The following is a 14,735-nucleotide window of genomic DNA, read 5'->3' on the forward strand; positions in this document are numbered from 1 at the left end:
TGCTGTGCTGGGCATCACAACATGGGGAATAGATGGCCAGCCCTCTGTGGAGAAAGAGGTGGTTAGGGACTATTTAGAAAAACTGGACGTGCACAAGTCCATGGGGTCGGATGAGTTGCATCCGAGACTGCTAAAGGAACTGGCGGCTGTGATTGCAGAGCCATTGGCCATTATCTTTGAAAACTCGTGGCGAACGGGGGATGTCCCGGATGACTGGAAAAAGGCTAATGTAGTGCCAATCTTTAAAAAAGGGAAGAAGGAGGATCCTGGGAACTACAGACCAGTCAGCCTCACCTCAGTCCCTGGAAAAATCATGGAGCAGGTCCTCAAAGAATCAATCCTGAAGCACTTACATGAGAGGAAAGTGATCAGGAACAGTCAGCATGGATTCACCAAGGGAAGGTCATGCCTGACTAATCTAATCGCCTTCTATGATGAGATTACTGGTTCTGTGGATGAAGGGAAAGCAGTGGATGTATTGTATCTTGACTTTAGCAAAGCTTTTGACACGGTCTCCCACAGTATTCTTGTCAGCAAGTTAAGGAAGTATGGGCTGGATGAATGCACCATAAGGTGGGTAGAAAGTTGGCTAGATTGTCGGGCTCAACGGGTAGTGATCAATGGCTCCATGTCTAGTTGGCAGCCGGTGTCAAGTGGAGTGCCCCAGGGGTCGGTCCTGGGGCCGGTTTTGTTCAATATCTTCATAAATGATCTGGAGGATAGTGTGGATTGCACTCTCAGCAAATTTGCGGATGATACTAAACTGGGAGGAGTGGTAGATACGCTGGAGGGCAGGGATAGGATACAGAGGGACCTAGACAAATTGGAGGATAGGGCCAAAAGAAATCTGATGAGGTTCAATAAGGATAAGTGCAGGGTCCTGCACTTAGGACGGAAGAACCCAATGCACAGCTACAGACTAGGGACCGAATGGCTAGGCAGCAGTTCTGTGGAAAAGGACCTAGGGGTGTCAGTGGATGAGAAGCTGGATATGAGCCAGCAGTGTGCCCTTGTTGCCAAGAAGGCCAATGGCATTTTGGGATGTATAAGTAGGGGCATAGCGAGCAGATCGAGGGATGTGATCGTCCCCCTCTATTCGACATAGGTGAGGCCTCATCTGGAGTACTGTGTCCAGTTTTGGGCCCCACACTACAAGAAGGATGTGGATAAACTGGAGAGAGTCCAGCGAAGGGCAACAAAAATGATTAGGGGTCTGGAATACATGAGTTATGAGGAGAGGCTGAGGGAACTGGGATTGTTTAGTCTGCAGAAGAGAAGAATGAGGGGGGATTTGATAGCTGCTTTCAACTACCTGAGAGGTAGTTCCAGAGAGGATGGTTCTAGACTATTCTCAGTGGTGGAAGAGGACAGGACAAGGAGTAATGGTCTCAAGTTGCAGTGGGGGAGGTTCAGGTTGGATATTAGGAAAATATTTTTCACTAGGAGGGTGGTGAAACACTGGAATGCGTTGCCTAGGGAGGTGGTGGAATCTCCTTCCTTAGAAGTTTTTAAGGTCAGGCTTGACAAAGCCCTGGCTGGGATGATTTAATTGGGTATGGGTCCTGCTTTTGAGCAGGGGGTTGGACTAGATGACCTCCTGAGGTCCCTTCCAACCCTGATATTCTATGATTCTAAGTTGGTAAAAAAACCAACCAACCAGTCAACCAAAAATCCCTTCCAATCTTTATAAATTTCATATTTGGAAATTTCTTACGTATCCTTATTTGGGGCTTGTCTGATATTTGGATTTTGGCTGGTTAGCAGCTACACACGATACAAGGTTCTCAGGCCAGTAGCAGTTACATGTGTCACACAGCTGGACAAAAAGGTAACAGCACAGTTGCGTAAAAGCAGCTGTGTATCCTGTTTTCTTGTGATAAAGAAGGCTTTCAAATTTAAACTACATGCTATCTGATTGTTATTAATGGCCACAAATTAAACAAGTTCAAGTTCAGACTATTTGGAGTCAAAGAAGCTGATCAGCGCCTGGCACCATGCTTACTCTTTCAGTGAAGAGATAAATAGTATCCCAGGCCTACCTACACATACAGGAAACAACAGCAGGAGACAGATGCATGATACAGACAAATCTCATTTCACCTATTGTATGCGCTGGCATCCTCCTCTTTGGCTAGAACTTCTCTGCCTGCCTGGAATTAAAAGCACTAACTGTGTTATAGAAGGCTGGATTGCAGATTATCATCTCTGGCCTACTAGCTCAGCATACTAAAGCTCAGCAGACAAGGCAGCCTTAGACTAGACTGGGACTGAAAGATTACAGCCTACGTGGCAAGAAATCACAGCAGTTCAAAGAGCACAAAAGAAATCAGGACAACAACTTTTTCAAAATACAAAATAAAGAAAGGAAAATTCTGTCAGGAGAGTGGGAAGGGATTCAAAAGCCAGACAAGAGAATCACCAGAAAAACAAAAAATTAAAGCTACGCCATGTATTCTCCAAGTTACTGTATCAGAATTAGAGAGTCATTGCCACCTTTATTTTCTTTATTTCTCCTGCAGTGATGATTTCATAAATATAAACTGAAATTGTCTCCCTTATGTTCCCTTTCCTACTGCCCAATTAATTCAGAGATAACACAATGTAGGGTTGGTGACATCACTATAAGGTTTTGGGATAAGTGGGCTATTATAAATGTAAGTCACTATCACATCATCACAAGATCAAACTAGCTACAGGCATAAAGGGTAACAAGAAAACATTCTACGAATACATTAAAAGCAAGAGGAAGACCAAGGACAGGGTAGGCCCATTACTCAATGAGGGGGGAAAAACAATAACAAAAAATGTGGATATGGCAGAGGTTCTTAATTATGTTTTTGTTTCGGTTTTCACTAAGAGGGTTGGTGGCGATTTGACACCTAACATAGTGAACACTAATGAAAATGAGGTAGGATCAGAAGAGGCTAAAATAGGGAAAGAACAAGTTCCACTCTGCGCTGATTAGGCCTCAACTGGAGTACTGTGTCTAGTTATGAGCGCCACATTTCAGGAAGGACGTGGACAAATTGGAGAGAGTCCAGAGAAGAGCAACAAAAATGATTAATGGTCTAGAAAACATGAGCTGTGAGTGAAGACTGAAAAAACTGGGTTTGTTTAGTCTGGAAAAGAGAAGACTGAGGGGGGACATGATAACAGTGTCAAGTATGTAAAAGGTTGTTACAAGGAGGGAGAAAAATTGTTTTTCTTAACCTCTGAGTATAGGACAAGAAGCAATGGGCTTAAATTGCAGCAAGGGAGGTATAGATTGGACATTAGGAAAATATTCCTAAATGTCAGAGTTGTTAAGCACTGGAATAAATTGCCTAGGGATATTGTGGAATTTCCATCATTGGAGATTTTTAAGAGCAGGTTAGACGAACACCCATCAGAAATGGTCTAGGTAATACTTAGTCCTGCCATGAGTGCAGGGGCTTGGACTAGATAACCTCTCAAGGTCCCTTCCAGTCCTATGAGTCTATGATTAACTGTTGCTGAATAAACAAATAAAAGGTCCAGACCTTGGTTCATGACAAGTAAATAATAACTGAAGTGAGAACTTATTTTCAATTACAGTTTATTTCCTTTAAATTGAGTCAGCATTTGTGAAAACTACCCTATTTTGGGATCCTAAGCAATTTTAATAATTAGTTTAACCACCAAACTTTTCAGTCCACTTCTGAAGTTCAGAAATACTAAATGAAAATATTAAAAGCTAGAAGTGCATGAAAAGTTGATAAAGCAAATCCAGCAGATTTCAGAATGTTGTGCCAAGGTAGTGGTAGTGAAATAAACCACTTTTCAACAGTGAGATTACATAAGGCAAAAATGAAAAATTAATAAAATAGCAAAATGTGGAGATGAGAACTAAGTATTATTATTGCACACATTCTTGAGACTTTTTCAAAATATTCCCATAAATCACCATAGTGAATTAAAAAAAAAATCTGATGAAATTTGATGAAAGTTGCACTAGAATAAAGGTCTAAAATACAATTTCGCATTCCTTCAAAAAATACCACAAGTGCACCAAATAGCAAATAAAACAAAACAAGGCAAACACCACCACCCATCATAGTTTTTCCAAATGTAATTAAAATACCCAGAAGTGACGTTTCTTGGCCTACATTAAATTACTGACCAGAGCACGAATCCTGCAATGAGATCCATATAGATGGACCCCTGCACCTACATGAAAAGCCCCAATGGCTTCCAAAGGGACCTATGTGGGCACAGGGGTCCACCTACCTAGCTCCTATTGCTAAATATGGTCCTACAAAGTAAGTAACAGGCACATGTCACAGTAATATGCATTGTTATTTACAGGCTACCTAATCCTACAATTCACCCAAATTCAACAAGGAAGAAGTTGGGAAAATGGACTCATGTTAATGAACATATACTACTTTTTTAAAGGTACACTGTCAGCATAGTAACAACAACAACAACAAATACCTAGCTAATATTTCAAATTAGTTTGTTATAATAAAGACCAAATTCTACCCACTATGCAGAAAAAACTGGGGGCATGAAAAGTCTGGAAGTGCATCTTACAGAGGGTGAGGTGAGGATAGAGTTTGCTTCCTCTCTGGAATGTATTTCACTGTCATTTAAAAAAGCTCATTAAAGTTCATTTTTGTTTTGATTTCACAAAACTATCCTTGTTACAAAATTTAGATTAATTTAATATGGTGTCCCCTTAATGCCACATCTTTGCTCATACAAATTACAATAACTGTCAACATTTAATCTGTTATTACAGGTCTGTCATATTTGGAGCATTTCCCACAAAACTCCTCTACCATCCAAACTCACTGCCACAAAAACCACACTCACTCTCTCCATGAAACAGAGAGGCCCCCTTGCTGGCCAAATAATTTGTTGCAAATAAGTTATGGAATAATCATAGCCTTCACTCGTAGTGAATCATTCACAAACCATGTGTTGTTATGTAATTTCAGTCTTTGGGCTGGTCACAAACTGGTTTGACTATGGTGCGGGACTGGCCATTCAAGTCACATGATCTTTTTCTCTGCTCCCTGACTACATGCAAAATTTTTTGAAATAGGAGAAAAATGAATAAAAAATGTTAACTGGATGGCTACGGATGTATTCAGTGCACAACCCAATGGCGCTTAGACCTTAACATTAATAAATAATAATTACGGCTGTTAAGTGATTAAAAAAAATCGTGATTAACCATGTGATTAAAAATTAATCATGGTTAATCACATGATTAATCGCGCTGTAAAACAATAACAGAATATCATTTATTTAAATATTTGTGGATGTCTTCTACATTTTCAAATAAATCGATTTCAATTACAATACAGAATACGAAGTGTACAGTGCTCACTTTATATTTACTTTTTATTACAAATATTTGCACTGTAAAAAACAAAAGAAATAGTATTTTTCAATTCACCTAATACAAGTACTGTAGTGCAATCTTTTTATCATAAAAGTTGAACTTACAAATATAGAATTATGCACCAAAAAACCCTGAATTCAAAAATGAAACAATGTAAAACTTTAGAGCCTACAAGTCCAATTAGTCCTACTTCTTGTTCAGCCAATTGCTCAGACAAACAAGCTTGTTTACATTTGCAGAAGATAATGCTGCCTGCTTCTTGTTTACAATGTTACCTGAAAGTGAGAACAGGCATTTGCATGGCACTGTTGTAGCTGGTGTTGAAGGATGTTTACATGCCAGATGCGCTAAAGATTCATACGTCGCTTGATGCTTCAAGAACCATTCCAGAGGACATGCGTCCATGCTGATGACAGGTTCTGTTAGATAACGATCCAAAGCAGTGCATGTTCATTTTCATCATCTGAGTCAGATGCTACCAAAAGAAGGCTGATTTTCTTTTTTGGTGGTTTGGGTGCTGTAGTTTCCGCATCAGAGTACTGCTCTTTTAAGACATCTGAAAGCACGCTCCACACCTCATCCCTCTCAGATTTTGGAAGGCACTTCACATTCTTAAATCTTGGGTCAAGTGATGTAGCTATCTTTAGAAATTTCACATTGGTATCTTCTTTGCATTTTGTCAAATTTGCAGTGAAAGTGTTCTTAAAACGAACATGTGCTGGGTCATCATCCGATACGGCTAGAACATGAAATTATATGGCAGAATGCAGGTAAAACAAAGCAAGAGATATATAATTCTCCCCCAAAGAGTTCAGCCACAAATTTAATTAATGCATTATTTTTTTAACCAGTGTCATCAGCATGGAAGCATGTCCTCTGGAATGATGGCCAAAGCATGAAGAGTTCATATGAATCCTTAGTGCATCTGGCACGTAAATATCTTGCAATGCCAACTACAACAGTGCCATGTGAACGCCTGTTCTCACTTTCAGGTGACATTGTAAATAAGAAGTGGGCAGCATTATCTCCTATAAATGTAAACAAACTTGTTTCTCTTAGTGATTGGCTGAACAAGAATTAGGACTGAGGAGACTTGTAGGCTCTAAAGTTTTACATTGTTTTGTTTTTGAGTGCAGTTATGTAACAAAAAAAAATCTATATTTGTAAACTTCACTTTCATGATAAAGAGATTGCACTACAGTACTTGTCTGATGTGAACTGAAAAATACTATTTATCATTTTTACAGTGTATATTTTTAATAAAAAATAATATAAAATGAGCACTGTACACTTTGTATTCTGTGTTGTAATTGAAATCAATGTATTTGAAAATGTAGAAAAACACCCCAAAATATTTAATAAATTTCAATTGGTATTCTATTGTTTAACAGTGCGATTAATCATGATTAATTTTTTTAATTACAGTTCATTTTTTGAGTTAATTGTGTGAGTTAACGGCAATTAATCAACAGCCCTAATAATAAATAATTATAATAATAATGATGATGATTAGACAGTGTATGACAAACAGCCAATACTCTTGTTCACACATGAATACTCCTTTTTGCACATGGTTAAGAATATTTGTATGAACAACAGCTTTTTTCTACTAACATTCATACAAACAAAAAACTGTGTGCGTGTATGATCACAGAGTGACTAATCAGAAGCACAACACGCTAAAATTTAGCAGGTTTCAGAGTAGCAGCCGTGTTAGTCTGTATTCGCAAAAAGAAAAGGAGTACTTGTGGCACCTTAGAGACTAACCAATTTATTTGAGTATAAGCTTTCGTGAGCTACAGCTCACTTCATCGGATGCATCTTTTTAAAATTTAGCAATGGTTTTGAATTCAAAAGAATTATTTTGGCTTTACAATATTAAACCAGCTGTAAAAAAATAACAAATCAAGAAACATTCCCCCACCCCAAATATCCAGCAACACCCTCCTTCCCCAAACCATGCACAATCCTCCTCCCTGTTTACCGTAGGCATTGGGGAATTCTCCAGGACCCGGGCCTGGGTAAAATGGGCCTGGCCCTGGTGGCTGAACAGGATACTGCTGTGGAGGCCCAACATAAGGAGGGCCACTATGACGATACTGGAAGAGAAAAATTACAAGGAATTTACAAATAATTGTCATTTGATATGGCATTACATACAGAAGCTGTAATTAACCTGGTTTAAAAAATATCCTAAAAATAAGATTATGAAACCCTTTTAAACACAGATTCAGAATGTTGCCTGCCAAAAAAAAAGACATAATGAAATGCATGCTGTGTCATCTGAGGTAAAGATATGCACAAAATCAGTGCTGAGGCAGACCACAGTCAACTTGATTTCATTCCCCTCATTTCTGTAATGCAGGACTCAAACAAAGGCCAATGTTTAACAGTAAAAGCATAGCTCTTAAATCAATTTAAGAGCTGTTACAGTACTAGATGTTTTTGAAGAATTTAGTTTTCCATCATCTCTTTCAGAGGAAGAAAATTATTGTAGAATTTTTTCATCTTAAAAATGAAAAGGATACAGTTTATGATTATCCACTCTCCATCTCTGCCTCAATAGGTAAATGTATACATTTAAAGAACAAAAAGGACAGGGGTTATGCAGCTAATTATATCAGCCTTTTCCTCCACCTTTCCTGCAGTCCCAAAAGATCACCTTCTTTTAATCCAGGAAAAATAACTGTAGCTCTTCCAAGGTCACATGTGCTTAGGCAATATATTACCTGTGGTATACAGTACTGGGGGCCCTGGGGCATTGGGTACGGCATTGGCAGATGGTTAACCATCATGATGTGTTGGTTGGTTTGATACACTGCAGTTGGTGTTTGCGCACCAGGACGGATAGAAGGGCTGCTGTTCTGGATGGCAGCTCTAGAAGGCTGTATTTGAGGCCTCTGAAAAAACTAGAGGAGGGAAGCAAAAACAAAAAGAAGTCAAAAGGTATTTTTGCCTGAAAAGAAAACGAATTTGCAATATCAAATAATAGTAGAGAAAACCATACTATACTTTAAAAAAAACCCACCAAACTCACTTCAGAGGATTGCCACCCATTCAGAAAACTGCAGGACCGTTTCCATACATTTTTTAACAATGGCCCTTTACACACAATCCTCAGTTTTACAACGCACAAAGTAGAACAGACAGACTAGGAGCAAACAGTTAAGTTTTAAACTGTAATGGTATAACTGTTAATGTGTGTCTAGTGAACTATATGCACCAGCTTTCAAACTAAAGGTCAGAGGAAAGGATTCTATGCAAAATGTACTTTATAGGGTGGGGTACACTGAAAAAAATACCAACTTTATATGTGATTTGATAAGGCAGTAAAAGATCAAGGAAACTGCATTGAAAATATTCCAGAAAAGCTCAAATTCAGACTTTTATGGGGGTTGTAGGTCCCCTCATACTTATCCTCTTTACCCTACTGAAAGTTTGAAGGGCCTATATGTCCTGCATTCCTTTTTCAAAAAGGTGGCAACCCCTTTCTAAGTTGCACCAAGCTTTTCCAGCACACTTGCATAAAGTAACCCACCACACAAGTGTAGCTCACACAGACAGCCCCAGCAACCTGGTGATATGTGGCTCAGGTCTCAACTCTCTTTAAGACAAGCATCAGCATCCAGGATGTGGAAGCATTCAGGGCACTACAGTCTTAATAATCTTGAAACTGAACAGGTAAGATATGCATTATACATTAATACATTCATTAATTTAATAATGAAATATGTGATAAAGGAACACTTATGCCATGCAGAACCAGTAGTTAAAATTACCTGGATGGGTCTGAATCCTCCCTTCAATAATGAAGCAAGAAAGCAACAGGAAACAGAAAGAAAGCCAATGGAACAACTTACAGATCAATATGAAGGGAGAGGATATAACATTAACCCTAATATTATAGTTTCAATAATCTTTCTATCCTGTTTTCTATATAACAGGGCAGGAAAGATACTGAGCTAGTATGAAGAAATCTTTTCCTGTCAGAATCCCAAGCATGTTTCAAGCAGAAGTTTTCTAGAAAGTTTTACACTGAAGAATAAAATATAAGTTAAAAAAAATAAAATTTGCAGCAAATAGAATACTGGAGAAAGACTTTATGTGCAGCTTGTTCTTAACTTCAAACATTTTTCTCTTCCTCTCTTAGTTATATTGGTAGTCCAGAAATAGCACTATGCACAAAATAGAAATAAACCTATGCTGAAATCCTAGATTTGGTCTCCAACTCTATACCAAGACTAGAAGAATAAGAGAGATGTGCTTCAAACTGCTAAGCAGAAAGTAAGGTAGTCATACATCACTCTACAGCGACCACTGCTGATTGATCAGGTGCATTAAAGCAAGCAGTCAGCCCATGGCAAACTATACCATGAGTACAGGGAAGAAGAGAGGCAGATAATTATTAGGGAATAGAAGTCTGGGCTAAGGGAGACTAGCCTGGCACTGGGAAAGGATGGGCCAACATATATGTTTCACTCTTAAGTTCACTGGAGAAGAGAGCAAGGCAGAAGGATCCTATGATGCACCTGTACTTAGAAACAGTGACAGTGAGAACAAAACAGGTACTTTGGTCATTCTTGAAGATTGAGAGACACCATGATAGTCCCTGTATTGAATGATTTCTCTCCACAAATGTCAGCACTTACTCCCTTTCTCTGAGGACCAGATAAAATGAATATGAAGATGAAAGCAAAAAATTTATTACTAAGCCAGTTCACCTGGATGAAGAATTGTATCATCAGTCACATTCTACAACGTGTTTTGAATCAGAAGAAAGCTCAATTGTTGGGGCAAAAAACACAAACTCCCAAACTTCTGGGTTAGTGGAAACTAGATGGTTGTCTAGCCCTGGAGTACCAAGTGATCACTATCTGATATAGGAGAAGTTCATGCTGATAGTGGCTATGATTTCTATGATTTCCAGTATCCAGAGACACCAGAAAGAGCGTGGAAACAATTCAGAAATTTGATATTCTTACTGACACAGCATCACAGATATAGGCTTGAAAAGGATCTTGCCAGGACTGCAATTCTAAATCTCATTTTTCTTCCATCTTTGTGTTTTTGCCTTTTAACCTATGCATTCTCTTGAGCTGGCAAAGATGAGCAAGAATAGGCTTGTATGTAGGATTCAAGGATGAAGGTTGTTTCTCTGTAGTTCTTCCTCTGGTGTTAGTTTTGACTACCTCTTGGCTGGCTTGCTGAGATGTAGTTACTTCTAGCCCACCAGTGAACCACAATGGAACGCCTCATACAGAATCAGTGTCCCTCTGTTTCTATATGTATTCAAGGTGGAAACAGATTGGATGGAGACTCAACTTTGATCTGGTCTCTCATTATGTCAACCAGTCAAGAATTTCTCCACTATCCAAATTAGTGTGACAGCTTGCCAGGCCAGTATCTACAGTCAATATCACGTGTTCACAGCTACCATAGAAAAAAAAATCAATATTATTTTCAAATTCAGAAAATAAAGAGTGTGGTCCTTCAACATTGGAATTGAAGTATGTGAAACCTGCCTTTCTCCTCCAACAAGGTCTCTCCATTCTTAGGAGCAAACAAACAAACCTGCTAGGAAATATGCAATATAGGCCACCAAAATAGTGAAGAAATGTATGGAAATGGAAATTACTGATTTGTGTATGGCTTTTTACCATCAATCAGTGTGTCTAAAAGAACATCTGAAGCAGTCTGTAAAGTCACAGGAATTCAATTCTAAAACAATGCTGCTTCCTGAGAAACAAACTGGCTCCTCTTTCTGCTGTCATAAGTAGAATGAAAGTGCACTTAGAACCAAAACATAGTGCCTTCCAAAACACATGGCATGCTTAGCAAGCTTGAGGCCTTATATTAAACTGTTACATAACTATCCATCCTTGCAGTTCTGGGTTCAAAGTGAACCCATAGTGAGGAGATTGCTGGGTTTTAAAAATAATACTGCTTATGTCATAGCAAAAGTTGCTGACAGCCAGTTATGATTCTTGGGAGAAGGGGAGCAAAGACACAATGATTTCATTACTTCTAAAAAGACAGACACTGGGAAATCAATGAGTTACAATTCTGTCAACTAATGTGAGAGGAGAATACCACCCATTGTTTAGAGAATAGGTTGTCAACCAGGTGGTACAGGAGAACCAAAACTTTTTCTTTTTGGGGGGGTGGCGGGGAAGGGTCAAATTTGAGTGAGAGGATTTACAAACCTGAGTCTTGGGTTGCAATGCCATACTAACATGTGGGTCAGTGTAAGTGGAGCTCCCAAAGAAAGTGAGTCTTTAAGAGGGAGCAGGGAGAATATCCTTCTTGTTATTGTACAAGGGGGTAGGGGAGAACTACGTTAAAAAAAAAAGTCAATCCAACGTGAGAAGTCTCTAGCAGAATTTACTTCATTATGTTTAGATACAGCAAACCCTTCCAAATGAAAAAAACTAAGGCCTTAATTCTGGAAAAAAGCAGAAACCCAGCGAAGCATGAGAGAACACCTAAGCTGTATATAGGTTCAGCCATTCAAAACAAGCCCTAGCTGACAAAACGCTTTATGCCCTATCCTCTCTCTTTCCCCTCCAAAGTGAAGCTGCCAATATCTAAACCTACTCCTGGAGGGTGGCATTTTGCAACTCTGTTTTGCTAACAATTTAATGTCACAAGTTTATATGCAAATACAAAGGCTGACGTAATACTAACAATGCCTTCCTTGACAAGAGCAAGGAAATTCAGAATTGAGGTTGAAACTGTCCACAGTTCATTCCCCTGTATGCAAGTGTTACCTTGGAGCACATGCATTACAGAGTCAGGACCAGCATTTAGGGTAAGGAGGTCCATGATGTGGTTATTGTTAGAAATCCTCAACACCAGCAACCTATTCCTGACAACCTCTCCCACAAATCCCGCCCTCTCTTTAAGGCTAGGGGTTTGTCTTCACGTACAGCACTGCAGCAGCAGAGCTCCACCACTTGAGTGCTCTAATGAAGATGCTGCTGCACCCAGAGAAGAGCTTCTCCTGTCAGTGTAGTTAACCCACCTCTCCAAGAGGTGGTAGCTACATGGACAAGAGAAACTCTCCCATTGGCATAGCACTATCTACACTGGGGTTAGGTCGGTATAACTACATCACTCAGGGATGTGGATTTTTCAGACCCCTGAGCAACGCAGTTATACTGATACAAGTTTGTAGTGTAAACCTGGCCTAAGTACTGCAAGACCTAACAAAGTTCTCATCACTGTGAAATGAATGCCACAATGTATCTTAAACAAAACTAGAAAATTGCTGCTTAACAGGACATGAAGCCCAGGTTGCTGAAGACCAGGTGCCTGGCTGGCAGGAAGAGCAGGAGGACCAGCGGAAGGTCAGTGCGGGCAGGCTGAAGCCCAGGGGGACTGAGCACAGAACCTGGCCTGGCTAGCAAGGGTAATGAGATGAGTCCCACTGGCCTGATTGAAGACTGAGCCTAGGGAGGCCTGCTAAAACTCCACCAGCTGCGGGTACTGAGGTGGGCCATGGCTTGGTGGTTGAAGACGACAGAGCCTTTGGGAAGAAGCCTAAGAGCTATAGCTCCATACCAAGGCAGTGATAAGAACTCAGGACTGTATACCCCGGAAAGGGGGACAGTGTCTGCATCTCGGGCTGAGTCGCTGAAGACCCACCAAGAGAACCATCAGCCGGAGGATGCTCACGAGAGGCAGGTGCCACCCCGACATAAGAACTAAAACTAAAAGCAGGCTCACACTCAACCAACCAAAGGGGGCTACCCATGTGAAGCGGGTGCTGCCTCGCTGAAAAGACTAACTGCAGGTATATTGGCCAGAGAAAAGGGGGCACTCATGAGAGATGGGTGCTGACCCCGTTACAAGGTCTCATCTAGTCCATCCCCAAGTGATGTAGGATTGTTCTCTACAGACTATTTCTAGTCCCACATGGTTTTCAGTGGATTTTCTACATTATGCTCTCTAGCACACTGGTCTAGCTGAACACTCCCTTGTCTATGTGTTGGCGTATTGCAATGCATGAGATAAACTCCATGCGATCTAAATCATCAAGAACTCTGAAAGGAGAGGGAAAGAGCTTGCTTTGCCATATGCAAAAGACATGCTTCTAAACGAAACCATCATTTTCGCTGAAAAGCCTGTGAAGAGCACCCCATATGACTGAAAAATAAAGGCAGTCTCTCTAGCAGGAGTTCTGCAAACAAGCTATATTTATTTTAAACATAATAAACATTAGCCATTTGTTTACATATGTCCAGGTCAATTAACGACTAGTAATTGTTACAGATCCATAAGCAGACATGGCTTTGCAAAAGGCTGAAAAAAGTAACAATGGAAACACAAGGACAAAGCAACAAATTGTCAAGATTACAACCAAATCAGACTGGTACATTAAGGCTGTTTTCTTCTGTTAATTATGCCTCTCCACAGCCTTAGACAACTCCTTTGTTATTAATTTTGAGGTAGAAGAGAAAGAGAAGAATTGACTGGCAGGATAACTTTTCCCTGACCCTAAGAGAGGGAGAGGGAGTATCTGCACAGGAAAGATGGAAACACTTTCGAAGAATGCTGTTTTCTTAGTGGATGTGAGACGTGCACTTACCACCAGGTACAAGTCAGAGTGTTGTCTCTGATCTTTAATCTGGCTTGGGTCTTGGCTGAGATAATTGCACCTTCACCATCTCACCGAGATGAGTTGGGGAGCTTGAGTTAAAACTCTCTCTGAATTTAAAGATCTGGGTACCAGAGACAGTGATTTTGCAGTGGAGGGCCCTTGGCTCTGGAATTTACTTCCCCAACTGGCCTGCAAAAGCCTGAGTGCTGACCTAACGGAATTGATGTAAGGCTCATTTCTTTTTCCAAGCTTTTGCCTGAAGGTGATGGTATGTAGTTTATTAGTGGACAAAAGTCTTCCAGTATTAGCAGTGCTCATCAAATTCTGTACTTTATTTTTTATCTTTCATTAGCCAGAGCCCGTATGATGGATGCTTTTATAAATTAAAAGAAATAATAAAAACCTATAAACAGATTCTACTACACCATGGCACTAGTTTAAGCACTAGCACCATGGTTGTACCAGCCACGTTCCTTCACAGCCTCTCTGTCCTTTCAAATATCCACGAATGGGAAAAGAGCTAACAACTGCTCCCACAGTGGAACCATCAGCATGCGCTTTGGTTCCATCTCCATGGAACCTTGCTCCATGTGTGGGGAGATCACACTCCCATACTATCTCTGTCTTCAAGGATGGGGTGGGAAAAGAGAACACTCCCCCATGGCTCCATACAGAGAGGTGGGGAGTGAAGAACACCTCCCTCCACCTCCTGCTTCCCTTCCTAGCTCTATGTATGGAGCTAGGAAAGGACGTTCCCCACATTCATAC

General features: G+C 40.2%; 1 protein-coding gene across 47 annotated transcripts in view; it reads right to left on the reverse strand.

Moving 5' to 3' along the window:
* EIF4G3 (eukaryotic translation initiation factor 4 gamma 3) overlaps positions 1 to 14,735 on the reverse strand; it is a 457,314-nt gene that overhangs the window by 219,154 nt on the left and 223,425 nt on the right. For 25 of the 47 annotated variants that reach the window (XM_048825364.2, XM_048825402.2, XM_048825383.2 and 22 more), the window contains 3 exons: positions 9,148 to 9,168; positions 8,098 to 8,277; positions 7,353 to 7,467 (listed from right to left, as the gene is read on the reverse strand). In XM_048825364.2, the coding sequence (XP_048681321.2) occupies positions 7,353 to 7,467; positions 8,098 to 8,277; positions 9,148 to 9,168 (316 nt within the window). Of the gene's footprint in view, positions 1 to 7,352; positions 7,468 to 8,097; positions 8,278 to 9,147; positions 9,169 to 14,735 lie in introns of those variants that run through there. The other 22 variants (XM_048825407.2, XM_048825403.2, XM_048825372.2 and 19 more) reach the window with 2 other exon arrangements.

Source organism: Caretta caretta, chromosome 18 (assembly GCF_965140235.1).
Source record: "Caretta caretta isolate rCarCar2 chromosome 18, rCarCar1.hap1, whole genome shotgun sequence".
NCBI classification, from domain to species: Eukaryota; Metazoa; Chordata; order Testudines; family Cheloniidae; genus Caretta; species Caretta caretta.